Here is a 22,742-nt window from a genome sequence, read left to right on the forward strand (position 1 = left end):
TCCCCATCCAGAATCTTCTTTCTCACAGATCAGCTTTCTCTGTGAGGCAGTGTCAATGAGCGTCTGCCCAGGACATTGCATCCTTAGGGTTCAAGGCAGAGAAAACAAACAGGACTCTTTCCCACCAGGTACCAGTAAATAAAAGAAATCCTGTGTTTGGCCCAGTGAAGGGCTCATTCTCTCCCATCCCCCAACTCTGGAGAAGGGGGTCATGGGACAAGATGGCGGCTCCCTTGGGACCATGTGGCTTGATTGGAAGAACCATGAAGAGGCTCTCCAAGAGAAAGAGATGGTATGGATGTGGCACCTTCCGGTAACATCACAGTGAGCTGTGTCCCGGCACGAAATGATCCTCTAGGGAGCAGGAGAAATACTGTATCTTCTATATTTTTTCTCACACGTATAAGGACGTCTACACATTCTATCCCTTCTTCAGCAGATCTTCCTGACCCAGGAATCAAACCGGGGTTTCCTGCATTGCAGGCGGATTCTTTACCTACTGAGCTATGAGGGAAGCCCCATAAGGATGTATAGTATCTGTTTATCTTTGTGTATTATTATGTATTGATGATGCGTGGTGTGCTTGGTCGCTCAGTTGTGTCTGACTCTTTGTGACCCCAGGGACTGTAGCCTGCCAGGCTCCTCTGTCCATGGGATTCTTCAGGCAAGAGTACTGGAGCAGGTTGCCATTTTCTCCTCCAGGGGATCTTCCCGACCCAGGGATCAAACCCAGGTCTATTCTATTCTGAATACTTGCACTTAGGTACCCTGTAAATGTTGCTGCCCTCTGCAAGTCAGCAATGTGAACTGCATTTGTTTATCGTAATCCACGTGTGCAGAGGACACTAATTTAGCAAGGGGCACACTTGTATGTTTTGTGTGACTATAATGGGAGGATGCTGAGAGGAGGCACCCCAGATGCTGAGAGGTGGCACCCCAGGTACTAAGAGGAGGAACCCCAGGTGCTGAGAGGAGGCACCCCAGATGCTGAGAGGTGGCACCCGAGGTACTGAGAGGAGGAACCCCAGATGCTGAGAGGTGGCACCCCAGGTACTGAGAGGAGGAACCCCAGATGCTGAGAGGAGGAACCCCAGATGCTGAGAGGAGGAACCCCAGATGCTGAGAGGTGGCACCCCAGATACTGAGAGGAGGAACCCCAGATGCTGAGAGGAGGAACCCCAGATGCTGAGAGGTGACACCCCAGATGCTGAGAGGAGGCACCCCAGATGCTGAGAGGAGGCACCCCAGATGCTGAGAGGTGGCACCCCAGGTGCTGAGAGGAGGAACCCCAGACGTGGAGAGGAGGCAAGACACTCCTGACTGATGCTTGGGGATCAGGTTTGACCTGAATGTGGGGCAGAGGTCTTGGCTGACGTGGCAGAAGGTCAAGAGAGGAGACACCCAGCTGAGGGGCCTCCTGTTGTTCTACCCTTTATTGACACCCTCCAGCTCAGAATTTCCCCTCCCAGGGCCAATTTTGGGGTAATTATTTCAGGCTTTTATCAAAGAAGGACAGTAGAATTAATTGGCTTTGGGGACCGTCATGAGGCTGGTTACTGTCAGGATGGTTTTTCCATAATCCACTTTCTTTGGACTCATCTTTCTCAGGGATTTGGATCCTTTTAATCCTTTGAAAGTGAAAGTTTTATGTTCATGGGTGTGAGCTCTCTCAGTCAGTGGTGTTTTGGAATACAAGGGGCTGTGGGAGGAAAAAAACTGGATTCCTAGGTTCTGGGTCTCCTTAGGTAGCTTTTCTTAATGAACTCAGGGACATATCAACTCTGGACATTTATTTTAACTCAAGTCTTGGGTCATCAACTACAGTGATTTAACAACAGAGTGTAAAGACACAATTTTCTCCCTAAAAGTTTCTCCCTCCCTAATAGTTTAGTGGTGACTGTTAAACTGTCTTGATCCCTGAGGTTGAAATTGTGTAGATTTCACACTGTGGAGTGGTTTCTATATAAAATGGAAAGCTTGAGAAGGTAAGATTTGGGATTTGGTTTGAACTTTGAATTAGTCACTGCTCTTCTTTTAAGAAATGACTATTCTGACTTTGATACATCACCAGATTCTCTGGGTTTCAGGAAGAACAGAATAATGTCATGGTTCATGCCTCTCATTGTCTTAAAATAATTAATGAAAGAAATTCACTTAGAAAGTCATCCCAAGGATCCTAAAGAAGTTTAGTTGGACAATTTATTCAAAAGAAGTCTTATAACCCTGATATCTTAACTGTCTTAGCAGTTAAAATACGTTTTATTTTGCACATAAAAAAAGTTGTATATACACCTGCTGCAGCAAACCGTATTTGTGATTATATGTCTAAGTTTTCTTTCTTCATTGCCTGTGATTTAAGTGATTGTACCTGTGTTAATATCATGCTTATTCAAACATTTCTTTTCCATTTGATCTATTGTAATTTTTTTCAAATAATGCTATCGTAGCTGAACTATGTAAATACTTGCATGCACAGTTTATTTCTCTTATGTGATTGTTTCTCTTGAGAGGCTCTGTAACTATGACAAATGCAGTTATTTTCCATTTGGCTGGCTCTGCCCTAAACGCCACCTCCTGTGATCTTCCCTATGAGAAAAGGCCAGTGTTAACCCTGGAGGAAGGGGCACACACACTGGTCAAGTAACTTGGCTAAGACCTCAACTGGCACAACTTACTTAGTCTCAGGCCGCCTGGCTCCTGGGAGTATAAAGGTTAAGAGTGTGGGTTTCAGAGTTCAGCCACTCACCTAATTTGTGATCTTGGGCAAGTTACCTGGCCTCCTTGAGCCTCAGTTTCCTCATCTGTAAAATGGGGCTAGATCCTGCCTCCATGTTCTATCACGTGATGGCCAAGAGTGCTCAGTGTGAGACCCATCACAGAGCACACGATGGGCAAACATACATTTTTGTACTTCTGGGTTCCTTAGCTGTCTTCATTTGTAAACTGGGGGTCCACACCCCCACTCTCAGCTTGGCCTGGCCCGGAACAGGCAGTCATCACCAGGGGTTGCCAGTTATGGGCAGGTCTCTAGCAAGCATAGGCATGATGCTCGGACTCTGAGCTGGAGAGTGAAACCCAGTTACTAATGAGCTCTTGGTACCCATGTGTGTTTCCTTCCCTTCCCAGTGGAACATGACAAAGAGTTCTTCCACCCGCGCTACCACCACCGGGAGTTCCGGTTTGATCTCTCCAAGATCCCAGAAGGGGAGGCCGTGACTGCAGCTGAGTTCCGCATTTACAAGGACTACATCCGGGAACACTTCCACAATGAGACATTCCGGATCAGTGTCTACCAGGTGTTGCAAGAGCACCTGGGCAGGTGGGTACCATCCCGGGGCCTGGGCGGGGTCCTGAGCTCCTCCTGAGAGGAGGCAGCAGCAGAGGATGAGGCACGGTTTGTCGTGGCTACTTCCCATGTTATTGTTATTCAGTCACTCAGTCGTGTCTGACTCTTTGCGACTCCATGGCCTGCAGCACGTCAGGCTTCTCTGTCCTTTACTATCTCTTGGAGATTGCTCAGACTCATATCCGTTGAGTCCATGATGCCATCCAATCATCTTGTCCTCTCTTGCCCCCTTCTCCTCCTGCCCTTGATCTTTCCCACCATCAAGGTCTTTTCTAATGCTTCAGCTCTTCACATCAGGTGGCCAAAGTATTAGAGCTTCAGCATCAGTTCTTCCAAGGGATATTCAGGATTGATTTCCTTTTGGATTGACTGAGGGAGCACCAACCACATGCCAGGCTGTTTATCTTTTTTAGAGAAAGTGTATGGTGTAGGTTGGGCATCCCTGGTGGCTCAGTGGTAAAGAATCCACCTGCCAATGCAGGAGATGTGGGTTCAGTCCCTGGGTCAGGAAGATCCCCTGGAGAAGGAAATGGCAACCCACTCCCGTGTTCTTTCCTGGGAAATCCCATGGACAGAGGAGTCTGGTGGGCTAGAGTCCATGGGATTACAAAGAATCAGACACAACTTAGTGCCTAAACAACAACAATGGTATATGTCACCATTTCTTAAAACTATCACCATCAGCAGGTTGGGTTAGGAATAGGGACAGCCAGGGGAGCCTGCGGTTGTGTGGCCCCCTATGGATATTTATGGGTCGTCTGTCTGGGTCAGTGTGTCTTTAGGGGGATGAAGAAGAGGAAGAAGCATTTTTGACAGTCTGCCTATCTCCCACGCATCACTGAAACCCAACACGTGATGTAAGGCCACCAATGAAAGTGGCTGTTTGTAATGAAATGTTTAGGGGATAAAAATCCACAAATGAAAAATAAACAGGCAGAGAACTCTTAGCCTTCCAAGAATCTTGAGGTCAGGAACCGGAAGCTTCTGTTGAAAGACTTTAATTTCTTGAGACCTTTTAGTTTTGTTTCAAAGACCTCCAAGGGGTGAGAAGGTTAAGAGAATGAGCTGGAACATTTCCCTAACAGGGACATTCTGAAGTCCGGAGGTGGATGCGACCTAGGTCGTGCTACCCAGTGGCTGAGTGTTTGGACATCTTGGGATGTCAGACCTTCCCCTCCCTACCACTCATCGTAATTAATGGAAGGAAGACAGTGTGGGTGCCTCCTTTCTGCTGGACTGTCCTGGCCTCTTCAGTGGGAAAGGGAACCTGTTAGCACATTTGGCTTGGCAAGCCCTGTCACTTGGGGGGTCATCTTAAATACTAGAAAACCAAGTTTTTCTTGAGTGTTTCCAGTGTTTTGCCTTAGTTAACTGTCTCTGCCCGCAGTTTCTTGAGTTCTTTCAAATCAGCAAGTATATTTGTGCATTTAAATATTTTTACAAATGGTGTCTCATCATGCAGTGTCTCCTGCACCTACATCTGTTGCTAAACCTTGATGATCTTGACAGTGAACCTTGTCAATCCTTTCACATCACTACCCGGGGGTATCCTTGTTCTTCTCATCACCATGCATCTCCCATCGTGCGGGCTGTGCTGGAGGGTATTTAGCCAATTGTCTGTGTGCACACGCTGAGCTCTCAATTTTTATGAATTATAAACAGCATGGGCTGTGTGGCCAACACTTGTCTATCAGTTCTAGAAACAGAATTGTGGGGTCGAGGGCCCACACGTCAGTAACTCTGATAGATTTGGCTGAACAGTTCTCTTTGGAGGTTCTGTCAGTTTATACTCCCACCAGCCACATAGAGGAAGCCTGTGGCCCTTATGGGCTCCAGAACATGGTCTTATCAAACCGTTCTGATCTTTGTTACTCTGTCTGATGGGTGACAAATGGCAGCTCAGTGTGGACTATATCTGCATTTTAGGGTCCCCACTTGTCTGCACTTTCCTATACTGTCCCCCTGCTGGAGAGGATGACAGACCCTTCCGGCGGGGAGAGACTGTGGGTGTGGTTCTGGGCAGGCAGCGACAGCCTTGTCATTCACCTTGAAATCTTGCTGAAGGCCCTCAGAAGCCCCAGTTAACCCTGGAAGGCTGGACCCTGGCTCCCAGACCCAATTACAACAAGAAGCATTGAGTTCTTTCCCCAAGGGTGACATATGTCTGCTCTATGCTCTCACAAAGCTCCTGGGGCTCTTGAACAAGAGCATATGTTTGACTGTTTTTTTTTAGTGAAGGCTGATGTACTGGGGGCCAGGCAGGTACCCAGAGGCTATTGGTTAATGGCACTTGATCAGTCCACTTGTACAAACTTTGAGCCCAGCTCACGCTCTGGGCTTTCTGGCAGGCTCCCCAAACCTGCCTCAGAAACCTCCATCAAGAGGTTTAACCTCAGGAATGTGGCTGCCCCAACTGGGTTTGGCTGAGCAGGACTGAGATGGTTGATTGGTGTCGCCTGGGTGGCTCTTCCTCCAAGATCTCCAGGCAGGAATGTTCTCCCCCTCCCTGGCCGGGTCGTTGGGGTCAGCTGGGATGCTGCTGATGTGGGTGGAGCTTGTTTCAGGACTGGAGCGTCCTCAGGCACTGCCCCTGATGTGAGGAGCACCCCAACTAGCACCCCAAGCACCTGCGGGGCTTTCTCCCTCCCGTCCATGTGCTGGGAAGAGCAGCAGAGACTCAGTGATGGCAAGAGGGGGCTGGTGGGCACGAGCTTCCCCCACAGGACACAGAGGCCACTGCATTTGGAGAGATCCATGGGAGTCCAGCCATTCACTTATTCAACCACCTCTGTTAAACCACTGGGACAAACCAGCCCAGCTCATGGGGGCAGGGACCTTGTCTCAAAGCTGGGCAATTTTTTATTTTCAATTTTTTTTTTTGATGTGGGTGATTTTTTTTTTAAGTCTTTATTGAACTTGTTACAATATTGCTTCTGTTTTATGCTTTGTTTTGTTTTGGCTATGAGTCATGTGGGATCTTAACTCCCAGAGCAGGGACTGAACTGTCACCCTCTGCGTTGGAAGGCGAAGTCTTAGCCACTGGACCACCAGGGAAGTTCCCATGGGGCATTTTTAAATGCCCTCCCAAAGCGCCACACATGGGGTGGCTGGGAACAATAGAAATGTGCTCTCTCACAGAGCTGGGGGCCGGAAGTCTGAAATCCGGGTGGCAGCAGGGCTGTGCTCCCTCTAACATCTGCAGGAATGGATCCTTCCTTTCTCTTCCAGCTTCTGGAAGAGGCTGGCCCTTGACTGCATCCCTGGCTCTCAGCTGCACTGCTCTGGTCTCTGCCTCTGTTGTCACACGGCTGTGCGTGCTCTCTGCATGCCTCTCCTCCTCTGATAAAGAGACCAGTCATCTTGGCTTAGGGGCTGCCCTGCTCCAGCACGACTTCATTACTTACCTAATTACATTTGTAAAGACCCTAATTCCAAAGAAGGTCCCAATCAGAGGTCCCCGCGGTAGGACTGGAGTGTATGTTTGTAGGAGATGCAGTTCCATCCATAATAGGGTGAAGAAGATGGGCAATCAACAACTTAGCAATAAGTAGACCCACTGGCCTGATAAGGCGATTGGTGTTCCTAGACGGCTTGTTGAGCTGGGGATGTTTGAATGACTAGAAGGATCTGAAATGGGGTGAGGAGACGGTGTCTCAGGGAACTGTAGGGGCCACTGTCTTGAGGTAGAGACAAGCAAGCGTGGGTTGTTGGAAGGACACAAGGGAGGCAGTGATGCCAGGGTGGGGCGGGCCGCCAGGTCCTCGCTTAGATGAAACACCAGCCTCTGGCTTCCGCAGTGGTTGCCAGCAGCTCCTCGTCTTTCTGCCTGTGTCAGCCTGCGGTCTTCGTGGGCACCTGGTTCCGTCGTAGTTTGAAGTGGCCACCTCCTCACCCCTGCCTGAGATCCATGGGGTGAATCCAGAGGCCCAGGAAAGAGAGAAGGCCTGAGTCACTGTGGTTGGAAGAGGAATGGGCAGGACAGCTGTCAGTGGCTCTGTGGCCAGCGTGGCAGGTTGTCTTGATGAGCAGCTTAGCCATAGGCCATCTCTGGGGGTGCTCAGCCCAGCTCTGCGTTCCTGCCTCAGGGGCCTTTGGGCTTTGCTGGGAAACCGAGTTCCCCATCAACAGGCGTTTGAGCACCTGCTGTGTGTTGGGTAGTGGTGGATGTGACCGGACCCCAGTCCCTGCCCCTCGAGGAGGTGACATTCAGACAGAGGAGGTGACATAGGATGATACGGCAGGTGCAAAGCATAATGTAGAGCAGGGAGTGGACAGAGGCAGCCAGTGGGCAGGAGAGGCTACTTGCCTTAGACTTCCAAACTTCTTATCCATAGTACTTGAAAGAAAGAAGCAAGGCCCTCATTCTCCAAAAGTTAAAAGGTTAAACAATTTTTTCAAAAAATTATTCTTTTTTTCTGGGTGGGTTTTGTTTTTGAATCCAGAATCAAAACGATCCTATGACATAAATTCCTCAGCTAGGACAGTCCAGCTCTTTAAAGTGTAGATTTGGGGACTTCCCTGGCAGTCCAGTGGTTAAGACTGTGCTTCCACACAGTCTGTGCTTCCACACCCACTGTGCAGCGTGGGTTCCAGCCCTGATTGGGGAACTAAGATCCTGCATGCTGCAAGGCATGGCCAAACAAAGAAAAAAAAACAACCAGAGTATAGATTCAAATCCCGACACTCTGTACCAGTGTGGCCTTGGGAAGTAGTAACCCCTCAGAGGCTCAGCCTCCTCCTCTGTACAGTGGGGATAATAACTGAACCTACCTCCCAGGCTTGTGGTGAGGATAAAGGGAGTTGACAAATTTACTTTGAACATAGTAAGTGCTCAGTGAAGGTTTAGCAGATATTAGAAGCATCACCATGACTCTCAGCATCATCACCATCCTCACCACCATCACCATCCTCACCACCATCACCACTACCATCCTCACCTTCATCGCTGGGAATGCAGAGACCTGCTTCGGAAAATGAAGGACTCTGGGTTTTGGGGGTGGGACTGCCTTTACCATCTATGCTAAATCCCTTAATTCTGCAGTATCTGATGGGGATATAGGCCTGAGCTTGCTTGGAAGTGGAGCCCTAGTTTGCATTTCCCCAACCTGGGTCATGCATCCTCTTCAAGCTGAAGGCCTTTGGCTGATCTGACCCTGAGAGAAGCCCTGTTCCCACCCCCGCCGCCTCGCCGTGTAGCTGTCTGCTCCCTCTGCTAAGGGAGTTGTGGCCTCCCCGACACCGACCGCCCAGCTGTGCGGAGCTTGGAGCTGGGACATCTGGCGAGGCTCTGCCTGAGCTCCAGGAAAGCCCTCGGGGTGCTGGGGATTAGCCGGCTTTGGGTCGGCCTCAGCGTCTCTCCCCCTGTGGCAGCCACTTTCCACAGAGTCCTCTTGATCTCTTGGAATCCAGATTAAATTCCGATAATGAGCCGAGCTGGAGGCCTTCCATGGCCCTCGGGCTCAGCTTGCAGCTGGAGAAGCGTGTTGGGGCCGCCCTTGGCCTGCTGTGGGGGAAGTGGGGGCTGAGAAGCAGGTCTGGGGAAGGTGGCCTTGGCTTCAGTGGCCTTGCTGGGGAAGAGGTGTGGCGGGAGGTGCTAAGGGATTAGAGTCTTGCCCTCCTTTTCTGAACGCTGGACCAGGGGCTGGGCAGTGGGGCTCGGCTTTCAGGAGCTGGTGCCACTACTGTCCCTTTTGGCTCTAGCTTTGGTTCCAACTCAGGGTGAAGGTGTTGGTCCCGAAAGCTCATGGGTTTCATTTGTGGAACTTGGACATTTTCCAGCCTCCCCCTTCCCCTCCCCTCTCCTTGTGGGTCCACGCTTTGTCCCTGCAGATCTGCCCCACCTGTAGGAGATGCAGCTGGTCAGTGAGACACCCTGGTGGCAGCCGGCCAGCAGAACCCCCTCGTGGGGACTCCGTCACTGCCAAAGTCAAGATGAAGCTGGCAGCAGGATAAAAAATGTCCCTCTGTGTGTCTCAGGGACTTTGGCTGCCGGGAGGGTGACCTCAGAGGGACACGGTGAAAATGCAGGTTCCAAGTCAGATGGCTGGAGTACAGCCTGAGCTTCTGTGTGTCTGACAAGCTCCCGGGGAAGCGATGCACAGAACTGGGAGGGGAACTGCTGGGGGAGAGGACGTCCCACTATGGGGAGCAGGGGGCAGGGGGTGTTGTGGGCACAGCACTGCAGTCTCCATGCCCTGGGGCAGCCCTAGGGGAGTGGGTCATCAGACCCTTCGCAAGTCTGTCGTGTCAGGACTTGGTAATGAGACTGCTCGTTATCTTCTTATCTGACTTCAGTCACTGTGAGCAGTGGACAGAGGGACATGGTCGCGTTGCAGGGCACTTCACGTTCATTGAGGACCTTGGAGATGACCCTGCAGAGACTTGATATCCCCATTTCCCAGGTGTAGCGACTGGCTTAGAGAGGGGAGGTTATTTACCTGAGACCCCACAGTTCCAACAGGGCAGAGCTGGGACTCAGCCTCAGGTCTCTTGGATTCCAGGGCTTGAGTTCTTGGTCACAGCAGCACCTTGGAGGAAAGAGGCTCAAACAGGGTGACTCCCAGTTCCTGGCTGTGGTCCTGACCCTTGGCTGTTCATTAGAATCACCTGCATAACCAGGCCTCCCAGGCGGCTCAATGGTAAAGAATCCGCCTGCCAATGCAGGAGACGCAGGTTCAATCCCTGGGTGAGGAAGATCCCCTGGAGGAGGAAATGGCAACTCAATCCAGTATTTTTGCCTGGAAAATTCCATGAACAGAGGAGCCCTGTCCAAGGGGTCGCAAAGTATGTACATACTCAGTACACGACTGAGGTTTGGGGTACGGCTGGGCATCAGGATTTTTTAAACTCCCAGGTGATTCACTGTGTAGCCTAAACTGAGAACAGTTGTCTGAGCTCTCTCTTCTCCCTCCTCTGTGGGCCATCACACATGCCCAGGAGAGCAAGGGGGAGAGATTTCCTCTAGCCCAGGCCCCTGGACTCCTCTTGGCTCGGTCTCTCAGAGAAGACTGTCTCCTTCCCAGAGGACTGAGCCCGAGTGTGGACCAGGCCCTGACTGACTGACTGCTCCATGGCACAGGGGCAGGGGCAGGCTGAATGGAGAGGTCCTGCTGGGCGCTGCTTGTAGAGGTTTCCGGGAGCTCCTGAAGTATTCTTGCTCCCACAGAGGGCCTACGTGCCTGGTTCTGCGTCTCCTGGCTTTCACCTCGCACCACAGTACCTCCGCCCCAGGGTGTGAGCTCTGGTTTTGAGCTGTTTTCTTGGGAGTTGCTGGTTCAGCTTCCCAGAGGGCAAAGAGGGAGCACTGGCTGTCCAGGCATGGCTGAAATGTCCTAGAAAGTCAGGGGACAGCAGCCTGGTCCAGGGCACCCAGGCACTCCTGGCCACCTTCCTCTAGGGCCTCCTCCGAATCCCAGCTCAGAGCAGCTTCAGCAGGACTCAGGGGCCCTTGGGGTCTACTCACGTGCCCAGAGGGATTGCACTGGAAAAAAAACCTGCATCCAGCAGTTCCCCCACTGAGTGGAACAAGCTGTGTCGGGCTCAAGCTGTGCTGGTCAAGTCGCAGCTGGCCTGCCTTGCTCTGCAGCCCGGGACCACTTGTCTGTTGGCCCCCTGTCCTGTGGACCAGGGCCAGTGTGGGCCTTGGTGCCTTTTAAAGCCTTTGTGCCTTCCATTTCCTTTTGTAACTCATCCCCAAACTGGCTTTACAGGGCAAGACACAAGTCAGTGGTGGCAAATTCTCTGCGTCGAGTGCTTCCAAGTTGCCCTCTCTAAGTCTTCACGACATCCTCAGGATGTCTTATTTTCCCATTTTGTGGATGGGGTCACTGGGGCACAGAGAGGTCAGATGACCTTCCCGAGGCCACACACTAAAGGTGGAATTCAAAACCAGGCATCAAGTAAAATTTCAAATGCTGGGTCCACCCCCGTCCCCCAACCCCCTCCACCCCCCTCAGAATTCTGATGTAACAAGTCTGAGTATGCCCAGAGTGGACTTGTTCCTTGTTCTTTCCTGCTTCTTTGAGGATCTGAGGGACCTTGTGGGAGTCCTATCATCCATTCAGTGCGGGTGGAGACTCCTGCCCTGCCTCCTCTCCCAGGACAATGCTTTACTGGTGTCGGATTCCCCAGAGTGAGCAGGTGGCAGCTGAGACACCTTTCTGGGAGAGAAGATTCTAAATAGAGATGCTGAGGAGACTTTATAAGGAGTTGCTTCTCTGCCCTGTTCCTGTCACTGCATGGATTGAATGCTTAATGAATGCAAAGGTCAAGGTGATCAAGTGTCCCATGAGGCAGCCCCTTGCAGACCCACCTCATAGAAAGGGCCACTTCTTTACATCTTGTTCGTTTGGCTGATGTCTTCCGAATTCGCAATGTAATCTGCACGCTCCGGTTTGGGTAACACCTCTGCGAACTGAGGGAAGAGGTGTCTGTCTTTGCCCGACGGTGACGATGACAAAGCTGACTGCTCAGGGCACGCAGTGTGCTGTCACTGTCCTTCCCAAGCCCCCGAGGGGGGTACCACCATTCACCCCATTTTGCAGGCAAGGGAACTGAGGCACAGTAGCGGGTTAGGGGTTAAGGAAAGGACGTTTGTATCTGTCCCCGATCATATCTGTTTTTCCTCCTTGGCTGGTGGATACACACATCCCTTTCTCTTCATGGCAATCCTAGGAATTGGGTAATGGGAGGGAAACATTTTCTGCACAAGGGAACTGAGGTTGAGAAGACAGAAGAGCTGCCCTGCTTGTCTCAGAAATGCTGTGTGGACAGTCAGTAAAGACCAAGGGCTTGGGATCCACATGGACTCAAGTGGCTCGTGAGCCCCCATGAGCCTCATCAGCGAAGATCTGAGTGGGAGTGTGGAGACCATCATGGTGACCCAGAAGCAGAGCCAGGGACGAACTCTCCATGAGGACAGGCGTCTGGTGCGCTTTGCTCACTGTTCCATCTTGTGTGCCTGGAACCTGGCATACAGTAGGTGCTCAGCGAGACACATAAGCATGAATGGAGCTAGAGGGATCTAGCCTCCTAGCCGTGGGCTTCCTGAATGGACTGACGGTAGCAGCGTCTTTCACGAGGAGTCTTAGCACCAGACGTAGCGGCTGGCACAAGGCTATGTGAAACAGGTACCTGCTGGTGCCCCTCTCTCACTTCCCGAGCATCCAGCCTTGGGCCCGTCCATCCTCGCAAACCTTCCAATGTGTTCTCTCTTCCAGAACTGAAACCCGAGAACACCTCTCTTGCAATCTTTCTTCAGCATCTGAGCCCAATTTCCAAAAAGTGAAAATTGCCCATAATTATAATACTTTTCGATCCCAGGGAAGTTTCCCTCTGATGATTATAATTATATTATTTTGAGTTTGTGTGCCAGTGGGTACCCAAGGGTGGGTTGGTTCTTGTTTGCAAGTAGGGGACATGTCAGCCTGTATGCCCTGGCCCCGGGTTCCCTATGCTGGAATGAATTTTGGAAGAATGGGCTTCAGTATTGGGGACTGGCTGTATAACTTGATCCCGGTGCTTTAATTCCAAAAGCACTTCATACTTGGACCTCTGCTCGTCCATAGGAGTCTGTTTTTCCAAATGTATTAACATCTGTGTTTCATATCAGGGCCTGTAATTGCTTTAGCCTTTTTGGCAGGAGACAGAGAGAATTAATATTTTTCAATTTGGTCATGAGCAGTCATCTGTAGCTGGGAAGAAAAGTGCCTGTTCAGATGTGAACTCAGTAAGGATGGGAAATGCAGGCTCACCAGGAAGGGGATGTTTTAAAGGAGTCAACCATGACTAAGGAAGCCCTTGGTTATTTCAAGTTCAGGGTGGAAGTTGGCACTTGGGTAAATGCTCAGCATGCTTCCAAACATTGGCTCCTCCTTTGTCTTCCAATTGCCAGCCTGCAACAGCACCATTTTCTTCTTTTCCCTCGATAGTGCCCAGGTCTTTGGGCATTTGGGGGCAATTGGAGGAGTGGATCTTCCCTGGTGGTCCAGTGGTTAAGACTTTGCCCTCCACTGCAGGGGTATGGTTCGATCCCTGGTCAGGGAGCTAAGATCCCCCATATGTACGCATGTGTGCTAAGTTGCTTCAGTCATGTGTGACTCTTTGTGACCCGGGGGACTGTAGCCTGACAGGCTCCTTTGTCCTGAATTTCCCAGTCAAGAATACTGGAGTGGGTTGCCATGTCCTCCTTCAGGGGATCTTCCCCATCCAAGGACTGATCCTGTGTCTTCTTGTCTCTCCTGCACTGGCAGATGGATTCTTTACCATTGAGCCACCTGGGAAGCCCAATGACATTCATGAGTTTGGTGCATTTGCTATATTTAAGGAACCAATGTTGACGCATTATTATTATGAACTGAAGTCAATAATTGACCCAGGTTTTCTTGTTTTTTTCTCAGTGTCCTTCTTCCGCTCTACGACATCACATGACATTTGGTCGTCACGTCTCCTTGGGCACCTCTTGCCTGTGGGTTTCTTATACCTTGCTTTTTCCTGGTGACAATGACAATCAACCAGCTTTAGACAGAGCACTTAGTGATAATCCTCTGCTACTGTTGCTCATCTGTCTCAACCTGACCTCAGCCAACTCGACACCCGCATCCTCCAAATCTGCACGCAGGTAGTCAAGATTGCCAGGTCCTCAGCCTGTGGCCTCTGGGGCCTTCGACCATTGCACCCCTGGTGCCTGACACACATCCTGTAGTTCCTCTTCTTGAGTGAAAACTAGATGGTGAGAGCCTTTAAGGGGGTAGGACTTTAAATTTTGGGGGCTCTTCCTCAGAGCCTAGTTAGGGACTTTTAAAGATGACACTTGGGTCCGAAAGCAGATGTCTCATTTCCCCTTAATGCTGTGGGTGAGGGATTTGGGCTCAACCTTTGGCTCCAGGGTTGGGTCCACAGGCCAGGGGAATAGGGGTGCGGGGTGGTTTGTGAGTCAGGTTTTCAGGTGGGACAAGCATTCGAAGGAACAGCTCCCAGAGAAGCCAGTCCTTGTTGAAGGAAGAAGAATGGAGTGTCTCCTTGGAGAGCGTCTTCCAGCAGAGCCCCTGGAGAACGTCTCCCAGCGTTACACATGCAGGGTGGGCTTCCCTCACAGCTCAGCTGGTAAAGAATCTACCTGCCATGCAGGAGACCCCGGTGCAATTCCTGGGTTGGGAAAATCTCCTGGAGAAGGGAAAGGCTACCTACTCCAGTATTCTTGGGCTTCCCCTTGTAGCTCAGCTGGTAAAGAATCTGTCTGCAATGTGGGAGACCTGGGTTCGATCCCTGGGTTGGGAAGATACCCTGGAGAAGGGAAAGGCTACCCACTGCAGTATTCTGGCCTGGAGAATTTCATGGACTGTACAGTCCATGGGGTCACAAAGAGTCGGACATGACTGAGTGACTTTCACACGTGCAGGGCTCGCGGCACATTCCTCCTTCTTCCTAGGAGAAGAATCCATGAGGTCTGTAGTCTTGATTCCTGTAAGAGGGACCACCCACCAGCTTCCCCTTCATCCCTGGGTCTTCTCTCCAAGGTCCCACGCCCACAGGCGCCCCCTATAGATCATCACGGGGATGGAGTCCCTGGCTGCCCAGGATGGGCACTCCTGCTGTGTTGACCTCGCCAGCTGTGACCTGGGACAAGGCCTCCTCCCTGTGATGGCTGGCTGGAGCCGCAGTGTAGATGCTTCTGCTTGGCACCGCCCTCTCCTGCCCCGGGGCTTTCTCTGACCCCCGGATGCAGGCAACCCACTGCAGAGTCAAGCCCCCGGAGCATCCTTCCATCGCAGGTGGGCAACGGCAAGTGGATGTTGACTCCAGCCTCCTCATGCCCCAGGAAGTACCACGCAGAGCTGTGTTCAGACAGCGTCCGGGGGCGCCTGGCAGATGTGAGCCCCAGATGCCCACAGCTTCATGTTTTGACCTCTTTCCATCCCTGCCTTACTTCCCACCCCCTTCCTGGTGGTTCCTGGGGTCACTTCTCAGACAAACCACTTGCATTCAAGCCTTTGACTCAGGATCTTCTCCTGAAAGAAAGAAAGTGAAGTCACTCAGTCGTGTCTGACTCTTTGTGACCCCACAGATTATAGCCTACCAGGCTCCTCTGTCCATGGGATTTTCCAGACAAGCATACTGGAGTGGGTTGCCATTTCCTTCTCCAGGGGATCTTCCTGACCAGGGATCGAACCCGGATCTCCACCATTGCAGGCAGACACTTTACCGTTTATCTTCTCCTAGGGGAGGGACAAAATATAACAGAGGACAAGTGTGCCCACCTGGTAGGGCTGGCAGGGGTACAGTGGCATAAGGCACATGTGATGCCTGGCACAGGGGTGTGTCCTCAGCCTGCCCGCTCCCTGTCACCTCTCAGCACCCCTCCCTGCTCTGCATCGCGATCTGGTCTTTGTTTTTGAAAACCTGGACTGTGGTCCTCACAACACTTGCTCTGTCTGCAAACTCCATTGCTGAGTTCATTTCCTTTTTCCCAGCTTCACTTAACTTTTTTTGCGTCTGGGTTTGGAATCTTAAAACAGCCTGTGGTTCTTTTTTTGGGGGGGGAAAAAATAGGTAGGAAAGATGACCCAACATGAGTGTGTTTGTTTATTCCTTGAGTGTGTGCGTGAAGGAGGCTGAATTTACCTTGTGCTATTTCGGGCTGGAGCTGGAGGCTGGAGGAAATGGAGCAACTGGGGAAAGTCTCGAAAGATGAGTCTCCCATGCTCGGCGTCTCGCCCACCCGCCCCCGGTTGCCAGACGCAGGCAGCTGCCTGGCGCGTGGGATTTCCCGTCTCAGAGCTCCACAACATGCCCCACAAGGCCTGGTTGTTCTGGGAGCACCCAGGGGCCTTTATGTCTCACCTCTGAGCTCTGAAATACCCAGCATGGCTCACTTCTCAGTGTTTGGTTTCTGTAGGGACCATACCCAGGGTGAACAGAATTCCAGACCACCAGTTTTCTGGGAATTCTGTGGCCCAAACCCTGGAATCTTAAGTAAGCAGGAACAAGAGTTGGGTCCCAAAGTAAACTGGAGGTTGACTTTCTTTCTAGTCGAGGTCCCCTGCCTGTCTATGTCCTCTGGGTTTCTCCTGACAACATGCAGATCAAGGAGCTAACCTTGACCGAGGGCTGAGGACACAGAAGTGGAGGAGGTGAAGCCTAGGCGGCCAGGCAGCCTCCAACTGGGATGGGCTGGGGGTGATTTGGCCACCCTGTGACTACCCAGGCAGGCCCTGTGCAAGGTGGGGGATGTGGAGGTGCCTGGGCACGGACCAGCCTGTGTTACCAGGCAGCCTGGTGCCCCTGAGCTGGAAGAAGACTCCCAGTGGGTATGGAGTGGATGGTGGCCCGAGGCCCAGGGAGGTGGAAGTAAATCCGTCTCTGGAGGCACCTGTGTGGGTGTGCGCTCAGTTGCTCAGTCGTGTCTGACTCTTTGCGACCCCACAGACTGTAGCCCACCAGGCTCCTCTGTCCATGGAATTTCCGACACAAGAATACTGGAGTGAGTTGCCATTTCCTCCTTCAGGGGATCTTCCCGACCCAGGAATCAAACCCATGCCTCCTTCACTGCAGGCAGATTCTTTACCGCTTTGCCACCAGAGAAGCCCAGAGGCACTTGAATCGTTAGAAAGAACACTCACTCTTCCTTTTTTTGAGTAACATAAAACTACAGAAAGTGACACCAGAAAACCTCCTTGCCTGAAACGAAACTCCAGTTAGCAGCACCTTCATTCAAAGCTCTTTGAAACCTACTGTGTGCTGTGTTGGTTGCTAGATCCTGGGACTCCAACAGAGGTAAGCAAAGCAGGACTGGTTCCTGCCACCGAGGAGCTTACAGTGTGTTGGGGTGAGAGGAAAACCTGAGAACCATACAAGCACATTTCAGCTCCAACCTGAGTGCCGCAAAGGAGAGGCCGTGAGGCTGGAAGAGGGTGCGCCCATCAGGCAGGGGCTTCCCTGGGGGGTTGCAGGGTGTCCAGGTGTGACAGGGGGAAAAAGGACAGGGAACAGTGTTCCAGGCAGTGGGAACAGCATGGACCATGGCCTGGAGTGGGCGGAATCTGGCCCAGATGAAAGCTTGAAAGGAGGCTGGGGTGGCTGGAGCCCTGGGGGGCAGACAGAAGAACAGTGGGGTGGCAAGAGGTGTTGGAGAGGGAGGGGGACCAGACCCCCCCAGAGCCTATAGGAAGGGTGATAAAATGCCCCCCTGTGCCCACCTGGAGTTAACAGTGCCTCCTTTTTCTCCCCAGTGTTTCCCAGTTTGGACCAGCAGTTACAGCCTCTCCTTTTTTTATGAAACACTGGGGAATTTGGCTTTCTTATTCTAAGAGCTAATAAAGGGCTTAGAGCAGGGCGGTGATCTGTTCAGAATGGAGGTTCTGAAGGCCCAGCAGGGCTGCTGGGGAGGGAAGCAGGGAGGGGCCAGAAGGGTGGAAAGAAGATGCTGAGCTTCCTCTAGGTGGCTGCTCTCCCTCCACCTGTGAAAGGGACAACAGGACTTGCCTCTTAGGTATCATGGGGTTCAATGGGCCATTTCCATGCCAGGCCTGTTCTAAGACTGCTGCCTCTCAGAGGGGTAGAACGATGTGGTTGTGAGTGAGCCCTGCTGTATCCTGGAGCCTTGAGCCTTCAGCTCCATGCAGGCATCTCAACTGAACTCAGTTAATGCATCCTTAGAATAGTGCTCATTGCTATCTCCACTTTACAAACAGAAGAGCCTTCCCAAGATCACTCTGCTGTGATTTGATTTCAACTTTCCTAGGACCCAAAGCCTTACTTCACAATTCTACATCCCTGACCTCCTCAGAGTATGATCTACCCTGGGGAGAATCTTGAGCTCCACTTAGACCTCCTGGCTGTTTTCTCCAGCTGGTAGCTGCATCCCATTTTTAGTTCCAGTCCTCATCGCTCTCCACTGCCGGCCCCCATGATCTGCATGTGTACATAAGTTCAGAGCCTCTGTAATCACTCTTCATGGCCAGAGGAGACAGTGCTTTGCAGCAGGATCTCTCAGTTCAGTCACTCAGTCATGTCCAACTCTTTGCCACCCCATGGACTGTAGTGTGCCAGGCTTCCCTGTCCATCACCAAATCCCAGAGCTTTTTCAAACTCATGTTCATTGAGTTGATGATGCCATCCAACCATCTCATCCTCTGTCATCCCCTTCTCCTCCCACCTTCAATCTTTCCCAGCATCAGGGTCTTTTCCAATGACTCAGTTCTTCCCATCAGGTCGCCAAAGTATTGGAGTTTCAGCTTCAGCATCAGTCCTTCCAATGAATGTTCAGGACTGGTTTCCTTTAGGATGGACTGGTTTGATCTCCTTGCAGTCCAAGGGACTCTCAAGAGTCTCCTCCAACACCACAGTTCAAAACCATCAATTCTTCAGTGCTCAGCTTTCTTTATAGTCCAAAGAACTATATATAGTTTCTTTATAGTCCAAAGAACTATATATAGTTTCTTTATAGTCCAGGATCTCTCAGAACCTCTCAAGAGCTGATGTGCATCGTGAAATCTCTTAGTGCCTTCTGGTGCTTGTTCTTGGTGCTTTCTGGTCTTATTTGAATACAGAACTTTGTGGTCTTCAACCTGTTCATTTTCCTCTCTTAATACTTTATTTGTAGGAGACTGTTTCTGAGAGTTTGGCAAACTGCAACCCTTCCTCTTGCACACGGGGCAACGGAGACCCAGACCTTAATGGCTGCTGATCTGTGTCCTGACTTTGATAACATAGGCCTCTTGGGCTCTGGGAAGGAGTGTCCTTGACCCTCCTGTGAATGCCCTGGTAGGTGGATGGGGAAGGGAAGAGAGGAGGGAGACAGAGACAGATAGACAGACAGTCCTGGGGGTGGCGAAGCTGTGGGCTGGTGACTCGTGCTCTGGCTGTGGGAGGATATTGTGCTTTAGTGTGTGTATTTTTCCACCTTTCTCCCCCAAATGACTTAATTTTAGGCTTCCTGGATAGGCGCAGCCTTAAGAAAAAAAAATGTTTAAAAAAAGCCTTAGACCTCCCTGACTTCATCTTCCCGTCCTGGGGTCACCAGGGACTGTCTGGGTGACTTGGAAGAGAGATGGGGCATTCCCTGAAGCCCAGTGGGGTGCTGGGATCTGGGCTGGGTCCTCCCCTGCCCAGAGGGGCACTCCCAGGACCGAGAGCCTCAGGGCAGCCACGCCCCACTTCCTCTGTGGGCTCCTTTGATCTCCTTCCGCGCTTCCCTGCAGGGCTGATGTTTGCCGGCAGACTCCAGGTGCATGGTGGCGGGGCTGCTGCCTTCCCAGCCTGACTCATCCTTAGCAGCGCCATCGCCTGCTCCCCCTCCGTGACATCGAATTAGTCTGGGAAAGCTCTGGCCTCTCCATCGCTTACTGCCTTCTGAGGAGTGTTCACGAGGCCCAGAAACCATTTACAACATGTAGGGTTTTAAAAGTAAAATGTCCAGCCCTGCAGTTTCCCAAAGAGCCATAGGGTGAGGGTGAGGGTCAGAGCAGGGCTGAGGGAGAGTCTGTGTGCTGTGCTTAGTGCTCAGCCATGTCTGACTCTTTGTGAACCCTATGGACTGTAGCCTGCCAGGCTCCTCTGTCCTTGGGGTTCTCCAGACAAGAATACTGGAGTGGGGATCTTCCCAACCCAAGGATCAAAGCTGAGTTTCCTGCATCGGCAGGTGGATTCTTTACCACTGAGCCACCTGGGAAGCCCTATGGAGAGTCTACCCAAAGCCAATTATTTCCATTCCCTGCTTAAAACTTGCCAGCCGCCCAGCTCTCCCAGCATCGGAACCTTCCCGTGGCTGGAGGCTGCCCTGCAGGTTCGTGCCACCACCCGCCCCTGTGCTCACCGAGCTCCCACAGCCCCTCCACGGTTGCCTCTCTCATGAGATTTTGCACATTCTGTTCCCTCTGTTGGAACACGCTTCCTTCCCTGAGCTTCATCAGCCCTGCTCACCTTTCTGGCCTCCCTCAGGAGACACTTTTCAAGGAATGACCTCCTTGGACAGCCTCACCCCTCGAATCTGATGCTTTCCTTTGTCTTGCTCACCCTGAGGGTCCTTCCTCAGGGTTTACTTGTCCTCAGGTGAGATGCACTCACAGCCCCTGGACCATAGCTCTCGCTCCTCCCTGCAGAGCCCAGGGGCCAGAGGAATCCTCAGGCTTCCCATCCTGCCAGTTTCAGGCTTGTGTTCCCAGGAGCTAAGTGTGTGCAAAGTGTTAATGATTTCTCCGAGGCCCTGGGTGGAGTGGTTGGCATCTTGCATCCTGCGTGGGGCTCTACTGCTCCAGGAATGGGTCGTGGGCAAAGGCCCTCCTTGAGATCACAGTCTCTAAATAGTCTCTAAGGAACCACAGGGCAGGAAAAAAAAAAAAAAGGCAGGGAAGGGGCGGAAAGAAAAGGACTTTCCACCTTCCCACGCTGGAGATTTTAAAATATCCACTTTTCTGTCATAGTAGGACTTTCCAGAGGGAGGTGGGTTGAGATGCTGGAAACTGGGTCAGGTGACGGCATGGGCTTCCTCCTGCTTCCCGCTGTGGGTTAGATTTCAGGTACTCTCCTGGGTGTCCCTGGGAGGGGGAGCCTGCAAGCCCCAGCAGTACTCTGACCCCAGTGAAAAGTGAGTGTTAGGTATGCAGTTGTTTCAGACTCTTTACCACCCCAGGGACCATAGCCCACGAGGCTCCTCTGTCCATGGAATTCTCCAGGCAAGAATACTGGAGTGGATTGCCATTCTCTTCTCCAGGGGATCTTCCTGACCCGGGAATCGAACTCAGATCTCCTGTATGACAGTCAGACTCTTTGCCATCTGAGCCACCAGGGAAGCCCACTCTGTCCCCAGGCCGGCGGTTAAATATTGACAGCCCTTCCCGCCACAGAGTTGGGATCACTGGTGGTTTGTGTCTCACACAGAGCAAGGATTTGGGGGAGCCTGGGTTTCGGGAGGGGAGAAATCTGCTTTTGGGGTCTTCTGGTGTTTCTTTCATTGGTAGGTTAAATTAGTTCACCAGCCCGGCTGCCCCTATGAGCCTGGAGGAGTGGGCAGAACTGTCCCCACACCAAAGAGGAGGTGAAGCCAGGCCAGCCACCGTGCCGGGGTTTGCTCCACTGGCCCAGTAAAACATGGAAATACGCAAACTCGTACTGTCTCACTTCTTTGAGAAACAGATGGTGCTTGGTGACTTGAGCCAACGTTGATGTGTGTGTAGCGGAGAGAAACACCCTTCAGAAGGAACTGTTGCTGCAGCTCCGGAGTATTTGTGTTTAGGTTCCCCACGTGTAGGTGTGCCAGCTTAGAAAAAGTTGTTAGCATCGTGACACTGTGCTCTATATTTTGAACTTAGGTTGGCTTTATTCACTTTTTAAAATATGGCTTCACTGAGATATAATTCATATACCATCATCCAGTCAACCTTGTAAAACATATTATTCATTAGTTTTTAGTATATTCAGAGTTGTGCTGTTTAAGGGGCTTCCCTGGTGGTTCAGTAGTAAAGAATTCGCCTGCCAATGCAGGAGACACAGGTGATGCTAGTTCGATCCCTGGGTCAGGAAGATTCCCTGGAGTAGGAAATGGCAACCCACTCCAGTGTTCTTGCCTGGAGAATTCTTGGACAGAGGAACCTGGGGGGCTACAGCCCATGAGGTTGCAAAGAGCTGGACAGGACTTAGTGACTAAACAACAACAGCAGTGGCTAATGATGTTGACCCTCTGTCTGTGTGTTCCCTGGCCATTTGTGTATCTTTAAAGAAATGTCTATTCAAATTGGCCTTCTCCACCTTTGGAATCATGCTAGCTTTACAATATAGCTTCTCAATTTGCCTCTTGTGTTTTCTTGACCAGTTTTTATAAGAAGCAATTTTCTCTTAATAATTTGGTGAATTTGGTAAAAATACAGTATCAAAGCATCTGGGTGTGGATTGGGGAAGGTGTTTTACTCCTATCTCAATTCACTAGTACATATTTAGTAACTTGACTCAAATTTTCTATTTCTTTTTTCTTAACCAATGTTAGCATATTGTATTTTCCCAGAAATTTGCAAATTACACATCCTGTTTATGACACCTTCTTACTTAATACCATATATCCCCGTTGTCAACAAGTACATGCTTTGATGGAGCTGTGAAGCAGTGGGGTGTGCTCTCTGTTTTCACTCGTCTGTCCCTCTCAGTAGATTAAGGTTAGTTGTCATTTTTCTGTTCTGAAAGTGTGACTGTTGTTTGGGTTCTATCTCTGTGGTGAACAAGCCACCCACAACGCGGTGGCTAGAACAACAATGTTTAATTGCTCAGGAATTTGGGCAGGGCTCAGCCGGGCAGTTTTTCTACTATTGGTAGCGTCTGTTGTAGTCCCCAGTGAAGCTGGGAGCTCGGCTGGGGCCGGAACACCCTAGATGCACCTCCCATGAGGGCTGATTTGGTTTCTGTCTCT

At 51.2% G+C, this 22,742-nt stretch overlaps 1 protein-coding gene across 1 annotated transcript in view; it reads left to right on the forward strand.

Moving 5' to 3' along the window:
- Positions 1-22,742, forward strand: part of BMP7 (bone morphogenetic protein 7) — an 86,858-nt gene that overhangs the window by 30,333 nt on the left and 33,783 nt on the right. Inside the window, exon 2 of the mRNA XM_061437073.1 lies at positions 3,127-3,319. Coding sequence (XP_061293057.1) covers positions 3,127-3,319 — 193 coding nt within the window. The remainder of the gene's footprint in view (positions 1-3,126; positions 3,320-22,742) is intronic.

The sequence above is a fragment of the Bos javanicus genome, chromosome 13, assembly GCF_032452875.1.
Source record: "Bos javanicus breed banteng chromosome 13, ARS-OSU_banteng_1.0, whole genome shotgun sequence".
Lineage (NCBI taxonomy): Eukaryota > Metazoa > Chordata > Mammalia > Artiodactyla > Bovidae > Bos > Bos javanicus.